Source organism: Toxorhynchites rutilus, chromosome 1, assembly GCF_029784135.1.
Source record: "Toxorhynchites rutilus septentrionalis strain SRP chromosome 1, ASM2978413v1, whole genome shotgun sequence".
Classification (NCBI taxonomy): domain Eukaryota; kingdom Metazoa; phylum Arthropoda; class Insecta; order Diptera; family Culicidae; genus Toxorhynchites; species Toxorhynchites rutilus.
Genome location: NC_073744.1, coordinates 162975841 through 162996367, shown reverse-complemented (window position 1 = coordinate 162996367; position 20527 = coordinate 162975841). Strand labels below are relative to the sequence as shown.

The following is a 20527-nucleotide window of genomic DNA, read 5'->3' as shown; positions in this document are numbered from 1 at the left end:
ACTGTTTCCAGAACTGTTTCCAGGTATGATAATTGGTGGTCATTAAACTCTAAGCAGTACCCCCATCTGGCAGGGTTCGCTAGAATTTAACCTTCAACTCCTTACAGTAGTGTTTACAGCGAAAGTCTGTCCTCTGATGCTGGTCTGGTGTATGAATCAAAGCATAATCAGCTTTCACCACCAATTGCTGAAAATCAATTCTAATAAATAAACTGTTAATAAATTAATGTTATGAGTTAATATAAATGTAATTTAACAAAAAACACTCTTGCATTTCAGTAATCAAACTTAATTTTTAATTATGATGAAGGGTGAATGATGTGAATAAGCTATTTTTTTATGATTTATCATCAGTCGATGAGAAATTATTGACTATCCATTACATCATTATTTGTTCATCTATCTTTTAACAATAAAACCAAAATTGAATGGAGAAAAAATATTCATAAAGAGAATAGTTCAGAGTTGATGGAGTGAGAGCGATCAAATAAATGTTGTGCCATGGCGTACACGATTCCTTCTGGTTTTCTCAAACAAAAAAATCGAACAGATTCTGAATCAGTAAAGATGCCTCTATCGTATGAACCTCGGACAAGTCAAAAACATCTTTTTTGACAAACAAAAAGAGTTTGAAAAACAAAATGCGGTTTCAAACGCTTTTTATTACGTTCCCTGATTTTTTAAAAATAGTAAAAATAAAAAATACATTTTTTAGAGGTTTATGCGATAGAGAGATGCCTGCAGATTGTATCCATATAAATTCGATATGAATCGGTTCAGTAGAACTTCAGATATCGTGTATGCCAGTTTTAAAAAACTATAAAAAAAACTAGTTTCATTCAAAAAATTAGTTTCATTGTTATTACCGTACCAGGCTAGATACCGCATTACTAATATGGCTCTAACTCGGTAAATAACAGGATTTTCGGTATGCCCTTTCTAGGGTATATTCTTGAATGCCTAAACTACAGAAATATGAAGGAAAAAAAATATTTTTTTTCAAATCTGTAGACTAGAATACGGTCTTAAGGTGTTATTCTAGTTTAGAAATTTAAAAAACATCGAATTTTTTTTCTTCATGTTTCTGTAGTTTAAACATTCAATAATACACCGTAGAAAGGACCGAAAATCCCATTATTCATCGAGTTAAAGTCGTATTAGTGATGTGTATGCAATTTAGCAGGGCCTTGACACAAAACTTCAAACGCGTTTTTCTTGGAACTAGTTTTTTCAAGTTGGCGTACACGATATCTCAAGTTCTACTGAACCGATTTATTCCAAATTTGATATGAATGAATCTTTATACATCTTTCTATCGCGTGAACAAAAAAATACGTTTTTTATTTTACTATTTAAAAAAAATTAAATTGTCATGAAAAACCGTGCTTTTTGTTTTCAAACGGTCGTCATTTCTTAAAAAAAAAAAATATTTTAGAGCTGGAATCGTGTACGCCGTGGTACGACTTTTTAAATCGCCTCTACACTAGAATACCACCTTCAAAACAAGAATTACAATCGTAAATCCGAATCTCCAAATCTGTGTGAGATCAGTCATTCCAGCCATGCCAAAGTGGTTTTTCAGATTTCGTGAAAATTGGTAGTTTTGTTCCTTGTCGCAAAATATTAGACACATATTCTTTTATTTTTTCGTTAAGGTGACCATTTTCATTTTACTACACTTGCGAAAAATTTCTATTTTCTTTTCTTAATTATTGATTGTATTTGTTTTTTATAGTTGGTCACGGGACCAAGGGTGCTATTTTTTCCTGAAAACTAAGGATTTTTTACATAACACATTTAAAAATCAGAGATGTGTTCGAATTCGTTTTTGAGTTATGATTTTTCATTCTCGATTCTCGATTTTCTCCTTTTATCCAAAAATGAATTTTTTTCCAAAATTCATAACTTTTGAACTATTGGACCGATTAGGTGATAGATATATTAAGTGGAAGCCAATGAGCTCCAAAAAAGATGATTTTGTGGACCACCTTGAATGGAAAAAGGCACCCTAATCTATGTAAATAAAAATGTAAGGCAAAATCTGTTGGTAAGCGGAAAACCCGAAGAAGGGATGGTCCGATTTTAGCCTTCTCTATTTTGTTGTATTCGTCTCTTCCCATAGATCAATATAGTGGAGTGAAAAATCGGAAAATTTTCGGAAAATCCTGAAGGAAGGTAGGAAAATTCGGTAAATTGAATTTCCACATGTTCGAAAATTACATCATAATAAGCGTTGTTAGTCCATTCGATGTTTGTGCTATCGAATATATATATATATATATATATATATATATATATATATATATATATATATATATATATATATATATATATATATATATATATATATATATATATATATATATATATATATATATATATATATATATATATATATATATATATATATATATATATATATATATATATATATATATATATATATATATATATATATATATATATATATATATATATATATATATATATATATATATATATATATATATATATATATATATATATATATATATATATATATATATATATATATATATATATATATATATATATATATATATATATATATATATATATATATATATATATATATATATATATATATATATATATATAAATGGAGTGATGTCTTTCTGTCTTTCTGTCTGTCTGAATTCGTGACAGTTAGAGACCCCTTCCTTCTCTCTAAGGGGGGGCTGCCATACAAATGAAACACAAATTTCTAAATTTCTCGAGAATTATTCAGGCAAATGAAATGAAATTTGCCGTGTGAGGTTTTATGGTTCAATAAATGATTCTATGGTGGTTAGATATCCCTCCTCCTTCTCTTAGGGGGAGCTGCCATACAAATGCAGCACAAATTTCTGCATTACTCGAGAATTAATCAAGCAAATGAAACCAAATTAGGCATATGGAGGTTTAAGGGTGCAATAAATAATTCTATGGTGGTTAGACACTCCATCCCCCTCTCTAAGCGGGGGCTGCCATACAAATGAAACACAAATTTCTGCATTACTCGAAAACTAATCGAACAAATGAAATGAAATTTGGCATGTGGAGGTTTTAGGGTGCAATAATTGAATCTATGGTGGTTAGATGCTCTTCCCCCTTCTCTTAAGGGGAAGCGGGGAAGTTCTGCCATACAAATGAAACACAAATTTCTGCATTACTCGAAAATTAATCAAGCAAATAAAACCAAATTTGGCATGTAACGTAACGGAAAAACATGTTATTTGCAAGTGGTTAAAAATCTTGAACGAGAATTGTGTCTGAAAATAATCTGATATTATAATGTCGAGTTTTGGTAGAAGTACTAGGAATTTTATAGTAAAAGGTAATTTTAAAGGGTAGATAAGAAGATCAATCAATGAACAATTCTGCGATTGGACCCATGAACAGCGCTTAGTAAGAAAACGTGAATGTTTGAAGATATTGATAACGAAGAATAAATTTTGGGCGGGACGAAGTTTGCCGGGTCAACTAGTCAAAAAATCAAAATACGGGTCTAATTTTTTTGCGATAAAGAACAAAACTACAAATTTTCACGAAAATCTGAGATCCTCTATATCGGTTTCGCATGGAATGGCTAAGATAACATTTTCGAGAATGGAACTTACGTTCAAAATTGGAAAACTTATCATGTGATTCAAGGGATTCTATGTTTTTTTAATTCATTCCCGAAAAACGTACTACTACGTCAAAATGGATGTGTTTTTTTTTGTTAAGAGTCATTCTCAAGTCTGTACCTAGAATTCGAATATTTTAGAAAACATCGGACGGCAGTAACAAAACATTAAAACTGGTTCCAGAAAGTGTTGCAACTGCCGCAAAATTTACAAACTTGAACGAGACTGACTTCCGGTTGGTAGCGCGAAATAATAAAATCTTAGCACCAAAGAACGTTAAACAGGGACAGTTCGTGATCGGTAATGGTGACAAGAAAATTTATACGTTGCATGTTACTGGAAGTGTCGCTGAAAATTTACCATCTCCTTTGATTTAGTTTCCGCACATAAACCGTCTCCCGGAAATGAAAACGCTCAAAGTGTTCCTGAGGAATACGGCGTGTGAATTACTGAAAGCCAAATAAGACAACAGGGCGCGTTCTTATGAATTGAAAAAGCAAATGCATCGCTTATTCTACGGACAATGTGAGTAGAGAAAATATTGCAATTTAAGCACCGCCCGTTTTCAATTTATCTTGCATAAACAAGCTATTCGCGATTTCACGGCAATCACAATTAATCAGTCAACCTGCTACCGACCAGACGGCAGTAAGGTTTCCCAAATGGCCTTTCTTAATGCCGAGTGTGTAGTTTAGTTTTCCGAATTTGACTATTTCAAGACGAATGAATTGAGAAATTTTATAGACTCTATGATTCAAACCATGATCATAATTAATTTTTCAGCACAACTTTTGACAGCCTGATTATAACAAATTTTAAATTGAGAAAAAAATAATTTAAAAAAAATAATGAAAATTAAAATAACATACTTTTCATGTTGAAACATATGTTTGTATCTCATTTTTAATCCTGTGTTATCCGCGGTAGGCTTGCTTGGTGTTCTCGTTTTGCCCACCTTCAAAGTCACCTAAATACTCAATGCAGAATGGTCGATAAGGATTCGAAAGTAAAAATTCGTTTTTGAATACATTGGATAAGCCTTAGCTGATATATGGACACAAGTCGAGAAGGATAAAATGAAAATCAAAATTGAAGATGAACCGTACTTTCCGATGACTCATCATATTCTCATTATAGAAAAAAAAAAACTAGGGGTGGGTTATATTTGTGATATAACGGCAAGGTGTACGTAGGACTACCGTTGGCTTAGTAATCATTGGTTTGAGGTTGCGTCTAAATGATTATGAATAAATGAATGATTTTTTTTTACTTGAATATAGAGATACACGTTGGTTTGATATTATAGTTTTCTTAATAGTATAGATATATTAAAACAGTATTTTTCTTCCTTCGTTCGGGTATAATTTCACAGGAACACTTAGCAAGAAATAAACATAAACTAGTAAATTTATCAATTTCATTTATACTGGAGAAGTCAAGTGATTTTTTTTTCTTTTCTGATAGAGCTCTGGACTAAGCTTGCTTTGTACAGAATTCTTAGAATGCAAACAAAATAAAAACTGATGCATGAACCGTTTTCGTTTCCATTTTTTGTATTAGAGAGGCTTTAAACTTTTTCAGTTCATTCGTTCAACTCCTCTCCATGTCTTGAGAAAGACAATTCATTTCCGCTCGCGCTCGCCGGCAAACGGTGTTCACTCAACAGACTTCAAAAGTGTTATGATGCACGATTTTGATTTGCAGGCTGCTTTTGTTGCAAGTCTGTGTTAGGGAATCGCCTAGCGGTCTGTTCAAATGTGTGCGTAATCACATTCCTTTGATTGGATACGATTTCATTACGGGAACATGAATTAGGGAATCAACAATACGCCGCCCAACTTCAATGGAACTGCTGTTCCGGCAAATTTGGAACTGCATTATTTCGTCATTGTCATTCAATCGAGAAGTGTTCACATCGGTATTCTAAATTTGAAGCACAGCCATATAGCTTCTTTTACTCACGGACTTGCAAATGTATCTATTGCTTTTCACCGATCAGAACTCAACATTAATATGAGCATCGAATGTTTTTTTCAGCTGAGGGGAATATGGTACTACTCAACGATGCAATTCGCAATCTCTAGGAAAACGCTTTGTACATATTTCATCTGCCATGCAAGGTGTTAAAAGTTTCAGATCACCGCATGGGATTTGGATCAGATTTCAGGATTCGATCAAAATCGACTTTTACTTTCTTAAATCCATATGACTCAAATTCAATCGTCATATGTAAATGAGGCAACCTTGCCTTATCGCAAAACAAACGTCAAAATAATTCATCCGTATTCGTGGAGCAATTTACCGCCTATCGGATTGGCAGATTCAAAGGCAATTTTGAATTGTTGAAATTTGAATCAAAATTATTACTTACTTACTTACAAAATTACTTACTAATTTTTAGCTAATTTGTATTTATAATTTTTGCATTCGAAACAAAATTATAAATACAAATAAGCTCTACTGTGTCAAATTTGTGCTCTATGTAAAAAAATAACACATTATTCCACCCGAGAATCCAATACCATTATTTGATTCACAGGAATGGAACACGGCCACATTTGTACAACTCAATTGGACTTGAGTCGAGCGAAATACAGAATGCATCCATTCGCGTTATTCTAACTCGAACGGATTTCAGAGTACGGCTGAGTAATTGATCGGAAGACAGATCGTCAATTCCTGAGGAAATTATCGATTTACTCAGGACGTATTTTGTCGACTAACCAAAAATGTGTGTATGAAGTAATCCTCGCTTTTGCCATTCGTCCGAATACATCCAGCAACGTGGAGACTAAATATGTATAATGTTGTGAGGAAGCTCACGAAAGACTTCATTTTTCCGATTGAACACACGTGCTGTAATGTTATGACAATGCATTGCATTTTGATATCACAATACCAAAGGCTGTGTCGGCGTTGCTCATGATAGCGTCTCGCAAGTGAATGTTCTTCCACATGCCGCTTTTGTTCATTGTGTCGTAGTAATCGCAGTCGTTCGCTCTCTAGTGCGACCATAAATTGTTGACATAGCTCACGACATCGTAGGATGGCGTTGTCCTGACCATGTCGAATCATCATAAGATAAACATGAAAATCCATCGAGCGCACTCTCTCGTTTGTTTCGTCTTCTCTAACCGCATGTCGATAAATTTTAATTCAGAGTGAGAAACAGTGTTCATAATGAATTCATAAATAATAAATGAGTACCTGTGACGGGATCTTGTTGTTTAATGTTTATGCAATATCCGGCTTCTGGCTGAGAGATTTTTCGTATAAGAAACCCTTGTGATGTGTACTGTAGTCACACATATTCTAAAGCGTGAGTGACACAATTCATTAAAGGCGTATGGTTTGGCATATAAACCTCTACTAATAAAACTAATAAAATTGACGCGAGTAATTCTACTTTGAGAAGGCGAGCGTTGGAAATGTTAGTGCCATTGAAGAAGAACCTGGATAGAGTCGCTTGCTCATTCAATCTAAACGCGCGCTCTCCAGCTGGTGACAATATCGTGAATGTCATTTTGCAATCCAATCGATGAATCGGACATAACGCCATCATTTGATAACGTATATGATTTCATTCTGTTTAAAAAATGAACGACGGTTAAATTATTTAAATTAAATTATTTTTAAAAATTAATTATTTTTTATACGAAAATACTAAAATCGCAAAATAAAAAGAGAGTAGGGGTTAAAATTTAGGGTTATATATATTGTTTGATACCAAGTTTAAGAGAAAAAAATAGCAAAAAAAAAATTTAGCAAATTTTTTTTCCTACATAGACCCTAATCGGTATAATATATGTAATCGTTATCCTAGCGGTATCATATATAGTTTACGTCCAATTCTCATGTATACCAAGTTTTTTGTGCATAATTTCATCAAAACGGTCGCGCCGTTTCGGAGGAATTCGACCACAAACACCGTGACACGAGATATAAACATATAGATAGATAGAAATGAAAGGCGTAGTCCTACGTCAAAAGAATAAGATGACTAGATATCAATGCCTGCTTACATCATTTTTTAGACATGTTTATATATTTATTATTTTATTTATAAGAAAAACAAAATAAAAAATAATACAAACTAAAAATAGAATATAGGCACCATTCAATTATCCCATTGATTTTTTGAATTAAAAAAACTGATAATGTGCACGTGGACAACAAGGGGAGGAGTACATTCAGTGTCCACGCATGCCTTCGTGAGGGGAAGGGGAGTTTAAATTCATGCTTTTTATGTCCACGTAAAACTGATGTGAATAGCCCTTATGGATGAGATGTTCTTTTATTATATGTTTGTACATAGCTCTATATCATTACTGGTTCACTTTCAATTCGGCGGTAATTTTGTGCGAGGTTTGGATCAACAAAAAAAGTCACAGGAGGGTTGTGTCCGAGACACGACCCTCTTTGACGTAGGATTCCGTTAGGCTATCTGTTGCAGGCAGATTTTGGATATGTTTGAAGAATTACGTCGTTAAACTCTTTGATAGCGATTTGGTAGCTCTGAAAATGGCCGTTTGCTTTGGTTGTTGGGTATTGTTTGTTCATTCCACCTGTGTTTACAACCGAGTGATGGTGACAAAAGGATGGTAATTAGTCGTTGGATGGTGCGCGTATCATGAAAGAAGATGCCGAAGTGGAATGAGATATGATAAAATCCGCCATCTGCGGCCCTAGACGAGATGGCTCCTGTGTTATGTACGGATAAAATGAAAAAAAAACTCACCAATGTAATATAAGATAATTATCATTACCGAACACAATTATCAAATTTGTCTCACCAGAAAAAAAAACATTTTTCTTTATTATAGAGAAAACATATTTCAAATGGAAATCTTTTATAATTTTTACTTTCTGAGTGTTTGTTCAACCCATTTCCATTTTCGCTTCAAACCCAACGTAACACGATGCTTTATGCCTCAATACGAATTTTAGTTGAGCTAACAGTAACTAATACGACATGTAGAGCATATGGGAAATCACTTTTGCGAATATTCTTTCACTTTTCCATTTTAGCTTAAACCGGATGATTCGTTCTCGAGCGGGAACACACATTAGTTTTTCATTTATGAAAATTGAAAAAAATCGTTTTATATCTCATGTCATTTTTAACACAACTGCTACCATATACAATTTTACACTCACACTTGTGCTAAATGTTTCACAATACATGATACAAATGTCACGAAGCAACCAACATTGAAGTTCCAAATTTAAATTTATTTGCTAGAATTAATCGTATCACTCACCTTACTTGTAATATAAAAATACCCCCGACTTGCATATATGTGTAATGCCGATTTGCCCCAGGCAGCTTGGTTTTGATGTCTCTGTTAGGGAACACATTTCGGTGAGGACAAAAGCTCCCCCCACTTTGATGTAATTGCAATGTCGATTTCTCTGTATCTTCAATTTCGCCCAATCAGGACGAGGTATTCCCTTTTGGAGATTTTCATTTGTTTGATAGTTAGATTCATATAATCTATTATTTTATTTATTGTGATGAATTCCCAGCATTAAATCGCATAATTTTGCAAGTACTAAGTCTTACAAGAAATCAGAATAAGTCATAATCGCATATAATATCAATCAAAGTATGTATCATGTATATTTGAAATCGCATTAAATGTAAAAACTCGATTTTATATATCATTATCAAATTAAGTCGCAATTCGGTATAATAAAAATCAGTTTTATGATGTACATTGTCATAAAATATATTTAATCCGCATCATATGCGTATATTACGCTGATGCAGTTTGTGTGTCGTATAAGCGTGTAATTTAAATCGATTCAGTACTGCAGTAAATCGTATTGCATGCTGAAGAAAATCTTGAAACAGTAAATCATATTAGATCCTAATAAAGAACATATTACATCACATTGAAATGTCAATGAAATGCTTTAACATTGACAAGTTTCATTTCATAACAGCAATGTCTGAACACATTACAAAAATGGACTTCTGAATATCAGCACTCGAAATTGCTGATGTTCGATGAAAGTAACAACGGCAAACATTCCTTCTAGAGAAACATGCAGCAAAACGAAGTGAACTACGTCATTGAACGCCAAACTTATATATATACCACATCGAATTTGGCACATTGCATCGCATCGCTTTGCAAGATTGCCAGATTGGTTTATTATATTCATTATAATAGTAATCAGAATTTAGTTTTATATGATTGAGAGAACATATTGCACAGTGAAAATGGTATTAAAAAATTTATTTAAAATTGAGATAGTTTCATTGACATTCATTTATTTTTTTATTATGCCAGTGCAATGATATTATATATATTTGGTTTCTATGATGGGGAAATCAAAGATCCTTTTCTTAAATAATAAAATCGGCAACCAGCAATGACTGATTCTACTGCATAGAATGTATTAGGTTATATCATATCGAATCATATGTACGAGTTTTAATCGCTGTTGAAATTAAATTTCAGATAGCCGCGCGAGATAGCTGGTGAATGATAATCCAGACGACCGGAGTTCGAACCCAAATCGGAGCAGTTTTAACCAAACATCAATCTGTGCCATTTTAAACATTTATATTCTATTCTCAACACAAGTAAATTAAATAATTATTATTTCTACAAATATAAATACTCATATATAAAAATGGCGATTTGTGAGGCTATAATTAACATTTTACGAAAATATTTTGCGCCATTTGTTTTTTTCTATGTCTGTGATAAATCGTATATGAGTATGGCAGAAGTCGTATTAGGTTGACAATTCATGAATATATTCATATTAGATCGCAATTCAATTTCAACATAATTGCTATTATAGTTGGTCAAAGTTGCATATTCATCCAAACTAATTCGGTAAGCTTTTGCCATGTATGTATATGGCCTCCACTTTTGCATGCATATGCCAGTTAGGCGCATTATATGCCAACCAAAAATTTAGGGCATATGATGTTATATATATACGCTTGTTATGCGATTTAATGTTTGCTGGGTTGTTATGGAGTGCTCAGATCGATTCACCAAATATCGTGAATACATGGACCGCCGCTTGTGTCGTCAATTTCAACCAATCAGAAGTGGGTATTTCCGTTAGGATAGGGGTTGAGATTTTTCAATTGTTCGATAGTTAGTTTCATGACATATATTATTTTATTCAATGTAAAAAATTGTTATGGAGTGCTGAAATCGATTGTCGCAAAAATCTCATCAATCCATCATGAAATGACTGAGCGATAAGCGTTTGAAATTGGACAATTTTCACGAGGTGCTCGATTTTTGATTTTCGATTTTGTACCCCAATATGTTCCCGAAAGACGTAATCCTACGTCAAAAAATTCTCACGATGGTTTACTCAGAAGATAACCTTTGGACTGTAAAATCATCGGCTCAATTGCCTTCCCCAAGATACTTACTTTCTATGATTTCCGAAGCGGACTGAATATTCTCATTGTTGAGATCCATCCTTTCGCTCTTCTGATGACCAAACATCTGCTCTGCCAAGAAGTCAGCTGCTTTCGCAGCAACTCAACAGCTTTTCGATTCCGGTGGCCACCACACGAGACGTGTGGGTGTCTAGATTTCGTGCACACACCGCACGAAAGGCCCGTGTCCACCGGGTTTAGTAGGCCAATGCTGCTATTTCTAGCGCGCGCTCAGTGGTTATCCTGTGGCTGACCTTTCCCCCCACACTCTCCACCCAAAAAGGGTTCGTGCGACGACCGCTGCCCAACGAATTGTTGCGTGGCCTTAGCCCTCTTTCCTAGTTTCCTTCTAGCGCTCAAGCGTTGTTGTTGTTGTGGTTGCTCCTCCTCCTTCCAAGGACATTCATTGTTCATTCAAGTCCCTCTCTCTCTCTCCGTCGTAGTCTCAACGATAATTAGTCAGTCAGGCATTCGGCCCCTTCAGTGGAACCACCCCACTGGACGGACACACGCAAGACGCGCCCGTTCGTCGTTCCCCACCGAGAAGCTTTCCTCCTCAAGGGGGTGGTTGCATCCTGTTAACCTAAAATGAAGAGAAGAAAAACGAGAGAAGGTTATACCACCGATGGTTGTGCATTTGTGCTTTGCGCCCCACAGAAAAGGAAATTGGAATCGATTGTATGGGGCGCTATCATCTTACGAACAACGCTTATGCTTGAGTAGGTGTGAGAAACTATCGAATACACATGTACACTGCTGTTCCCTTGTTATGTTCGTTCCTGCTAGAAGTTCAGGAGCTTGTTGCGAACAAAATCAATATCGGGGTTATGCATATTTAACAGTTCCTTTTTCAGGCGGCGTCTCAGAATATTCCTGTTGGAAACATTCACATCAGATTTCCCCCTTTCCCGATTCTGACCTACACGCCAGAAAGCCAAGTCAATAACTCCCTCGCGTCCCCATCCCTTGGGGGTGGAACGAAAATCGAAAGTAAAACAACAGCCTAACCCACGGAGGAGTTGGCGCCCCCACGAACCCGCACACACACACACCCTTCGATTCGTCCCAATTTCTAAAAGCCACAAGTTTTCACAGTTTTATTACATCTTCCTGTGCTGTGTGACGGCACGGTCGCATTCGTGGGGTTTATTACACCTTCTCGTTCACAATATTCCAATTAACTGTGCTACTCTTGTCCCCAAAAACGGCAGTCAGTCGTCGGCGATCGAAGCCACTTACTTACGGTGATTGGTGATTGCGGGTGTGGGAGGTTTTTTCTTCTCGTTCTCAGTTTAATGGCAGATAATTCTCAACGCTCAACGCTTTTGCCGAAGTTGTGATATTATTTTGGAAAGACGAGAACGCCTACATCAGCGCCGGATGTAACTAGGAGTAGAGTGGTGTAGCCCCGAGAGCATTCGAGTTCGCACCTGTCAATAATTGATTGGCAAAGGTTTTTGAAAAGATTCCTGACTGAAGCTGTTGCAGTCCTTGAATATGTAGTTTTCGTACGCTTCTGTTAATTGTTATCTAACCCACATATTGAAATTAAAATGCCATTCGCCAAATGAATTAGATAGGGCTAGAACATTTGACCTTCGGCGAGACACATTTGTACTCTCGCTGCAAACGGATGTGAATCGTATCGCATCGCACATGCTTTATATTACTCTATTCTATAGGGCATGAGGAACCTCTGTTTAGCATAGGCGCATAGCATTGCTATGAGCGTGCATGTGGTGTACCAGACGATTCGCCCCCTTTTAGATTGACTTAGATGGGTTCCGATTCGCGGGTCACCGGAAGAAACGGTACTCTAAACCCAAGGTAATTTTTAGCACATGTTCTGGCATCCCGATTTATTACATTAAATGAGCTGAAAGATAACATAAAATGTTTTACTCCCCAATACAAGTATATCATTTGTATAATATATATATATATATATATATATATATATATATATATATATATATATATATATATATATATATATATATATATATATATATATATATATATATATATATATATATATATATATATATATATATATATATATATATATATATATATATATATATATATATATATATATATATATATATATATATATATATATATATATATATATATATATATATATATATATATATATATATATATATATATATATATATATATATATATATATATATATATATATATATATATATATATATATATATCTATATATATGAAAATGGAGTGATGTCTGTCTGTCTGTCTGATTCTTATAGACTCGGAAACTACTGAACCGATCGACATGAAAATTGGTGTGTAGGGGTTTTTGGGGCCGGGGAAGGTTTTCGTGATATTTTGAGACCCCTCACCCCTCTCTAAGGGGGGGCTGCCATACAAATGAAACACAATTTTTTGCATTACTCGGAAATTAATCAATCAATTGAAACCAAAGTTGGCATGTGAAAGTTTTAGGGTGCAATAAATGTTTCTATGATGGTTAGACAGTACTTCCCCCACTCAAAGGGGGGGGCTGCCATACAAATGAAACACAAATTTCTTTATTACTCGAGAATTAATCAAGCAAATGAAACCAAATTTGGCATGTGGAGGTTTTAGGATGCAATAAATGTTTCTATGGTGTTAAGATACTCCTTCCCCCTCTCTTAGAGGGGGCTGCCGTACAAATGAAACACAAATTTTTGCATTACCCGAGAATTAATCAAACAAATTAAACCAAATTAGGCATATGGAAACTTTAGGGTGCAATGAATGTTTCTATGGTGGTTAGATACCCCTCCCCCCTCTCTTAGGGGTGGCTGCCATACAAATAAAACACAAATTTCTGTATTACTCGAGAATTAATCAAGTAAATGGGCGGGACGAAGTTTGCCGGGTTAGCTAGTATATATATATACATATATATTATATATATATATATATATATATATATATATATATATATATATATATATATATATATATATATATATATATATATATATATATATATATATATATATATATATATATATATATATATATATATATATATATATATATATATATATATATATATAGTACAGTACAGTACAGGTCCGAATTGAGCGTTTGGCCATAGGGAAGCAGCTCATAATAGATTATTCCTTGACAATCCCACCAAACACACAGCAGAACCTTCCTGGCCGTTAATGAGGGCTTGGTCACCGTCTGAGGCGCTTCAGCGGGCTTCGACCACGACCATTTGCGCTTCACGTTGTCGTAAGTGACCCACTTTTCATCGCCAGCAACCATCCGCTTCAGAAACGGGTCGATTTTGTTGCGATTCAGCAGCGATTCACATGCGTCGATACGGTCAAATATGTTTTTTTGCGTCAACGTGTGTGGCACCCATACATCGAGCTTCTTTGTGAATCCATGCTTCTTCAAATGGTTAATAATGGTTTGATGACTTATCCCCAGCACTTGGCCGATGCTACGGCTGCTACTATGCCGGTCTTTCTCGGCTAATTCAGCGATTTTGTCGCAATTTTCGATGACAGGCCTTCCGGAGCGTGGCGCATCTTCGACGACCTCTACCTCTACTGAAACTGTATCGGGTCCATAAACTGCACAAATTTTATTGGCAGCTTGAGATGCATTTTTGCCTTTGTCATAGTAGTACTGTAAAATATGTCGGATTTTCTCTTTATTTTGCTCCATATTTGCGACACTATAACTCACGAACGACTTAACCAAACAAAACACTGTCAAAAACTATATTATAGCGCGCAAAAATACCTTTCCAACAAGCTCTAGTATGATTCGATACAATGAATACAACTAGAACTACGCGCTTACAACGACACCTCGCGGAAATACCGCAGGACTTTTTTGACAGCCTAATATATATGCTAGAGCCAATATGACGGAGCGAAGCAGGAGGCACATTTAAATGAAAGCATTTGAAAGCTTTTCGTATAGTTTGCCAAATACACGGCCCAGACAGAGAAAGATATATTCTCGTTCATGTTCTTCTTTATCGTCTTATAAAACACCTTCCAACTTCATTTTATGATGAGGTGTAATATTATCACGCTCCTTTATAATAGCGCTGGCAGTTATATGGATAGCGTGGTCGTGTAAAGTAACTTTGCATTCCAGCCGGCCTTGGTTCGATCCCCATTGACGTCGTATGGACTTTTTTTTGCACACTCCCAAATGAAAAGAGAAAAGAAAACAGAAAGAGATGTCTGCTCGCATACATACAAACCATTTTTAAGCTTTTAACAAAAGCTCATTTTTTGCGCATTCGACTCTCATGTACAGGAAATGGCATCTTTTCTGCCAAAGATGACATGTTTTCTGCCAACGCTAGTTTGGGTGTGGGAGTCAATACGTATAGAATGAAATATTATACCTATTAGAACTCTGGTATCGTTCACAATGTCCATCTATTTTCTTTTAATGTGGATGCTATTTGTATCTTCGATTTCGATCAAAGAACAATCGGATTCATAGAGTGAAATTTATGTTTTTCGGGATCCTTCAAAATCATTAGAGCTCACTTCCTACACGGAACGGCTTCGTGGTACCCAAACCTGACCGCTGCCGTATGACCTTAAAATTTGAAATGATCATAAACCCGAATACAAAAAAGTCACAGGAAGGTTGTGTCCGAGACACGACTGCATAGTTGACGTAGGATTCCATTAGGCTATCTGTTGCATGCTGATTTTGGATATACAGTTCAGACTCGATTATCCGGAGTATTTAACCAATCGCAAATAGGGATTGGTAACCGGTTTTACCGGTAATACCGAATCATTTTTCATTACCGAATTACCGGTCATTTTACTATCAATAACCGATAATTTCGGTAATTTTAATTTTCACGCCATAAATAATATTTGTCTTTATGTCGCTTTGTGATAACTCGAGAACCAAAATAAAATCGAAAAAACACAGCTAGCAGTGTTGCGCCGATTCTACGACTTCCGAGCTTCAGTTCAAAAAACGCCGCTCGATCTGAACACGAGACACACGATAAGCTTCAGCGATGAAGAACTGATAGCGATACAGGAATTGGTTGAAGCACTCGAACCAGTTCTCGTTGCTGTCGCTGAACTGCTATGACGCAAGAACTGCACCCTTTATGAAGCTGACGTCGGATTGCAATTTATGTTAGAACATCATTGATCAAGCAGGCATTTGAAATCGTTCGTGACTTCAAACTTCAGTAGCTGGACAACAGGAGGGAAAAATCCACTGGACGATGCAGAACTTGCAAAATAGTTGAGCATCAAGAGAAAACATAAACGATGCTTGCAGCAATCAAAGGTATCAACGTCCAGCCCAACTCAACGTCTATAAACGGATTGACGAAAACCCTCAGACAAGAGTTTTCGTACAGAGAGCATCAGAGGCAAATACATGACAATGGTATTCGATGCTCTTACTGTGCGTCCCGCATAATTGAACTCTGATCGTGCACTTTTCTCTTCTAAAAATTTCGTTCATGAGATCCGATCTAGATCAGAAGACGACAAAATAAACATTATTTGTGTCTCCAAGTATCACTTTAACCAGTAAACTAAGTAGCAAAAACTTGCAAAATGTTTTCTTGTAAACTAATCATTATCAATAAAAGCCGTTTCTTCAAAAAAATGGTTTATTTCAAAGTATTTTTTTCATTACAGAATAACCGGTTATTGAAATTTTGACACGGTAATGCAATCCCTAATCGGAAATTCTGAATAATTTGTAATAATTCCATATTGGATCATCAATATGGGCTTGACTAGTATAACACAGTTATTTATGAAAAATGCAAATCCAAAATGGCCGCAACCACAAAATGGCGCCATTTATATTTTTTTCACAACCCCATCAATATGGGTATCAAATGAAAGGGTCTGACTAGTAGAACTATTTATGGAAAATACCCCTTCCTCATCACTGATTGATCTAAAATTTGGAACATACCTTTAATTCTACTATCATCATAAAACTACGTATTCTATGATTTTGAAAAATACAATTTGGCCGCCGCTAAAAAATGGCTGAATGGCTTTACTTGAAGAATACACTACACTATGAACAACATAAATTCGAAAAGGTCGCCGCCACAATATGGTCGACTATGTATTTTTTGCAATCACCTCAATATTGGTATCAAATGGAATGATTTGACTAGTAGAATACAGTATGTACATCATCAAAATATTCCGCAGAAAGTTAGGTAAGAAATAAAAATTTGAAAAAAAAAGTTGAATGGTTTTATTGTAGAGAAGTATACTAATGATACAGATAATTTACTAATAACTAGAAAATAAATAGAAAAATAAGTAGAACAAACTTTTTAAGTTAAACAATTTAATGTGTAGAGCTAGAAAATATTTCAGCAAGTAGCAGTTAGTAGTTATCGCATCCGTTCCTTCATTAATCTAGGGCAATGAGACTAAAATAAAATCGTTGGGTATGTGATGAAAAAAAAAACTGTGGATAATGGAAATCCCACGTTTATTTCTTACCTAATTTTCTTCGGAATGTTTTCATGATGTACTGTATTCTCTTAGTCAAATCATTTCATTTGATACCGATATTGTTTATTGGTTATTGTTTTACAATTCATCCATCGGGCTTCAAGGTCTACATGAATACTACACTTAAACTACATTTAAAATTCGATCACGGAAAACTTTACAGCTCACATTGAAATCAAACAAATAATAAAAAGAATTAAAAAGAACACACATAGATGAAACTGGTTCGTGCTGAGCATAATCTGTTCGGTGTGGTGGAAGTCGAAGGAAACTCCGCTGTCTGAGTGGTCGTGGTACGACGTTAATATTGATTCGAGCGAGAATCCATGGGGCATCGATCTCGCCAAGAAGAAGTTTTCCGACGAATGTGGCTTTAATTACGTTCCGTCTCTTCTCCAGTGTATCCATCCCCAGCAGACGGCATCGGCTTTCATACGATGGGAGCTCATTTGGGTTTTGCCAAGGCAGAAATCTCAATGCGTACCTCAGAAACTTCGATTCTATTCTCCCAATCCTTTCGATCCGTATCCTGCGGAAGGGGCTCCGTACTACAACCGCTGTTTCCAATGTGGACCGAATTAAACTAAAATACAGAGACCTTAAGCAGTATGGGTCACGGAATTCGGCGGATAACCGGAAGATGAACCCTAAGTTTTGGTTGGCTTTGTTGATGACATAGTCATAATGTTCACGGAAGTTCAGCTCTGAGTCCAGCATTACACCGAGGTCTTTCACAACGCGTGTCCTTTCCAATGGTTCATTCCCTATGCGATAGGTCCAGATAATAGGGGTTTTCTTCCTAGTGAATGAGATGACTGTGCACTTCTTCACGCTTATGATCAGATAGTTTCGCCTGCATCAACTCGCAAAAATGTCTATGATCGTTTGCAACTTCTTGCAGTCATCGACAGACTTCACGTGCCAATATACTTTGAAGTCATCGAGAACAATAATGGTCCAAGATTGCTACATTGTGAAGATTTGATTGCAAATTTGCGTGAAGAGGGGATTGCAAAAAATACATAATCAACCATTTAGTGGCGGCGACCTTTTTGAATTTATGTTGTTTATTATATTTGTGTTCTCCAAGACAAGTCATTCAGTTATTTTTTTAGCGACGGCCAAATTGAATTTTTCAAGATCATGGAATACGCAGTTTTGTAATGACAGTAGCATTAAAGGTGTCTTCCCAATTTCAAATCAATCAGTCAACAGGAACGGGGTCAATTTTATATTAATGTGGTACAAACATACATACAAACAGGTCAAGCTGAATGAAACCATTTAAAAGGTAATTAGTTGTTTGGGGACTGCGGCCATCTTGGATTTGGATTTTTCATGATCTACTGTATTCCACCAGTTGAGCACTTTCATTCGATACCCATATTGATGATTTACATTTTCCATAAATAATTGTGTTCTACTGGTCAAGTCCTTTCATTCGATACCCATATTGATGGGGTTTTGGGAAAACCCATATTGATGGGATTTTAAGAAAATATGTACATAATCCGCCATTTTGTAGCGGACGCCATCTTGGATTTTCAAGATAATGGAATACGCAGTTTTATAAAGGCACCACAGATTAAGATTTGTACCAAATTCCAGATCAAACGGTCAACAGGAAGGGGATTAAATTTCTATTAATGTGGTACAGCGCTACAGACAAACTTACAAAGTAAATTCAAAGGTCAAAGTTTGAGTTTTTTGAGAATCGAAAAATCACCCAAGCAGGGAGTAAAGGGAATCGGTGTTTTAAAAAACAATTTTTTGATGCCAAATGTCTTAAAATTGCATGAAACTTCGAGATCTAGAGTCATCTCGAAATTTGAAATTTTTTTTTGTAAAAAATCGACACTCTGGGACTTTTTTTTCGGAATACGAAACGAAACGTATAGTTCTGGGTACCAATAAAAATAGTTATCTCGATTTTTCATTCGAAACTTGCTGCGAAATGTTGATTTGCACGATAATATATCCTTTGCAAAATATTAGCTCATTCTAACTTCATTTATTAGTGTCCCAGACGTAAAAATTTGAGTTTTTTTGAAAAACGAAAGGTCACCGAAAATCGGAATTTTCAAAAAAAAATTGTTGGTGCCAAATGCCTTAAATTGCATTACTTGTGGTGATTTCCTGTTACCTCGATAAAAAAAATTGTAGGAAAAAAAAAATTTTTGCGCTTGGTCGTTTTTCCGTCTTAACACATTGCGGACCTCTCACGAGATTTCTCGTGTTTCACGTTCCGTCTATTACGGATAGATCACGAAATAACCCGTGTTTTCTACACTTGATGGTTAAATTCTTGGTCTGCCAAGAAGCTAACAAGGCCTACCGATGGCTCACCTTCGTCTCATCCACACCGAAGGAAACGATCTCATTCGTGGAATCCGAACAAATGAAGCGTACGAGTTTGCCCAAACCGTGTGGTCCTTAATATGTTTACAAAAAAAAAAATTGTGATAAAAGTAAATCTCGATGTGTGCAATTTTAAGACATTTGGCATCAATTTTTTTTTTCTCAATACCCCGATTTCCTTTGGGTGATTTTTCGATTTACAAAAAACTCAAACTTTGACCGCTTTGCGCCAGTCTCCCTCAATTCCGATTGAGCTGATATTTGGCATAGGGTGTTTTTTCGAGGTGGTAAACATTTTGTATAGGGTAACTTTTTTGAAATTTTAGGGTCGATTTTTTCCCATAGATTCATGATTGATTATGATGTCTTTTTCTCTTTAATGATTTCGGATTTGGTTTCAATTTTTTTTCTGCCGATTTCATTTTGTTAATTTTCACTTTTTCATTCTAATTTTTTCATACATGGACTGCTCTGGATTTCTATATTCATGTAATATTTTACAGAATTTCCTATTGACTGACCTTTTTTCTATTTTTTTTTACTTCTCACTGCCTTTTTATCTTGGCTTCGGGTTGTTTTTA

At 35.3% G+C, this 20527-nt stretch overlaps 1 protein-coding gene across 3 annotated transcripts in view; it reads right to left on the bottom strand.

Moving 5' to 3' along the window:
- The window catches only part of LOC129766525 (serine-rich adhesin for platelets), a 58845-nt gene that overhangs the window by 33100 nt on the left and 5218 nt on the right, over nt 1-20527 (bottom strand). For all 3 annotated transcript variants that reach the window (XM_055767098.1, XM_055767094.1, XM_055767104.1), the window contains exon 2: nt 11056-11647. In XM_055767098.1, coding sequence (XP_055623073.1) covers nt 11056-11131 — 76 coding nt within the window. In that variant the 5' untranslated portion in view covers nt 11132-11647. The remainder of the gene's footprint in view (nt 1-11055; nt 11648-20527) is intronic.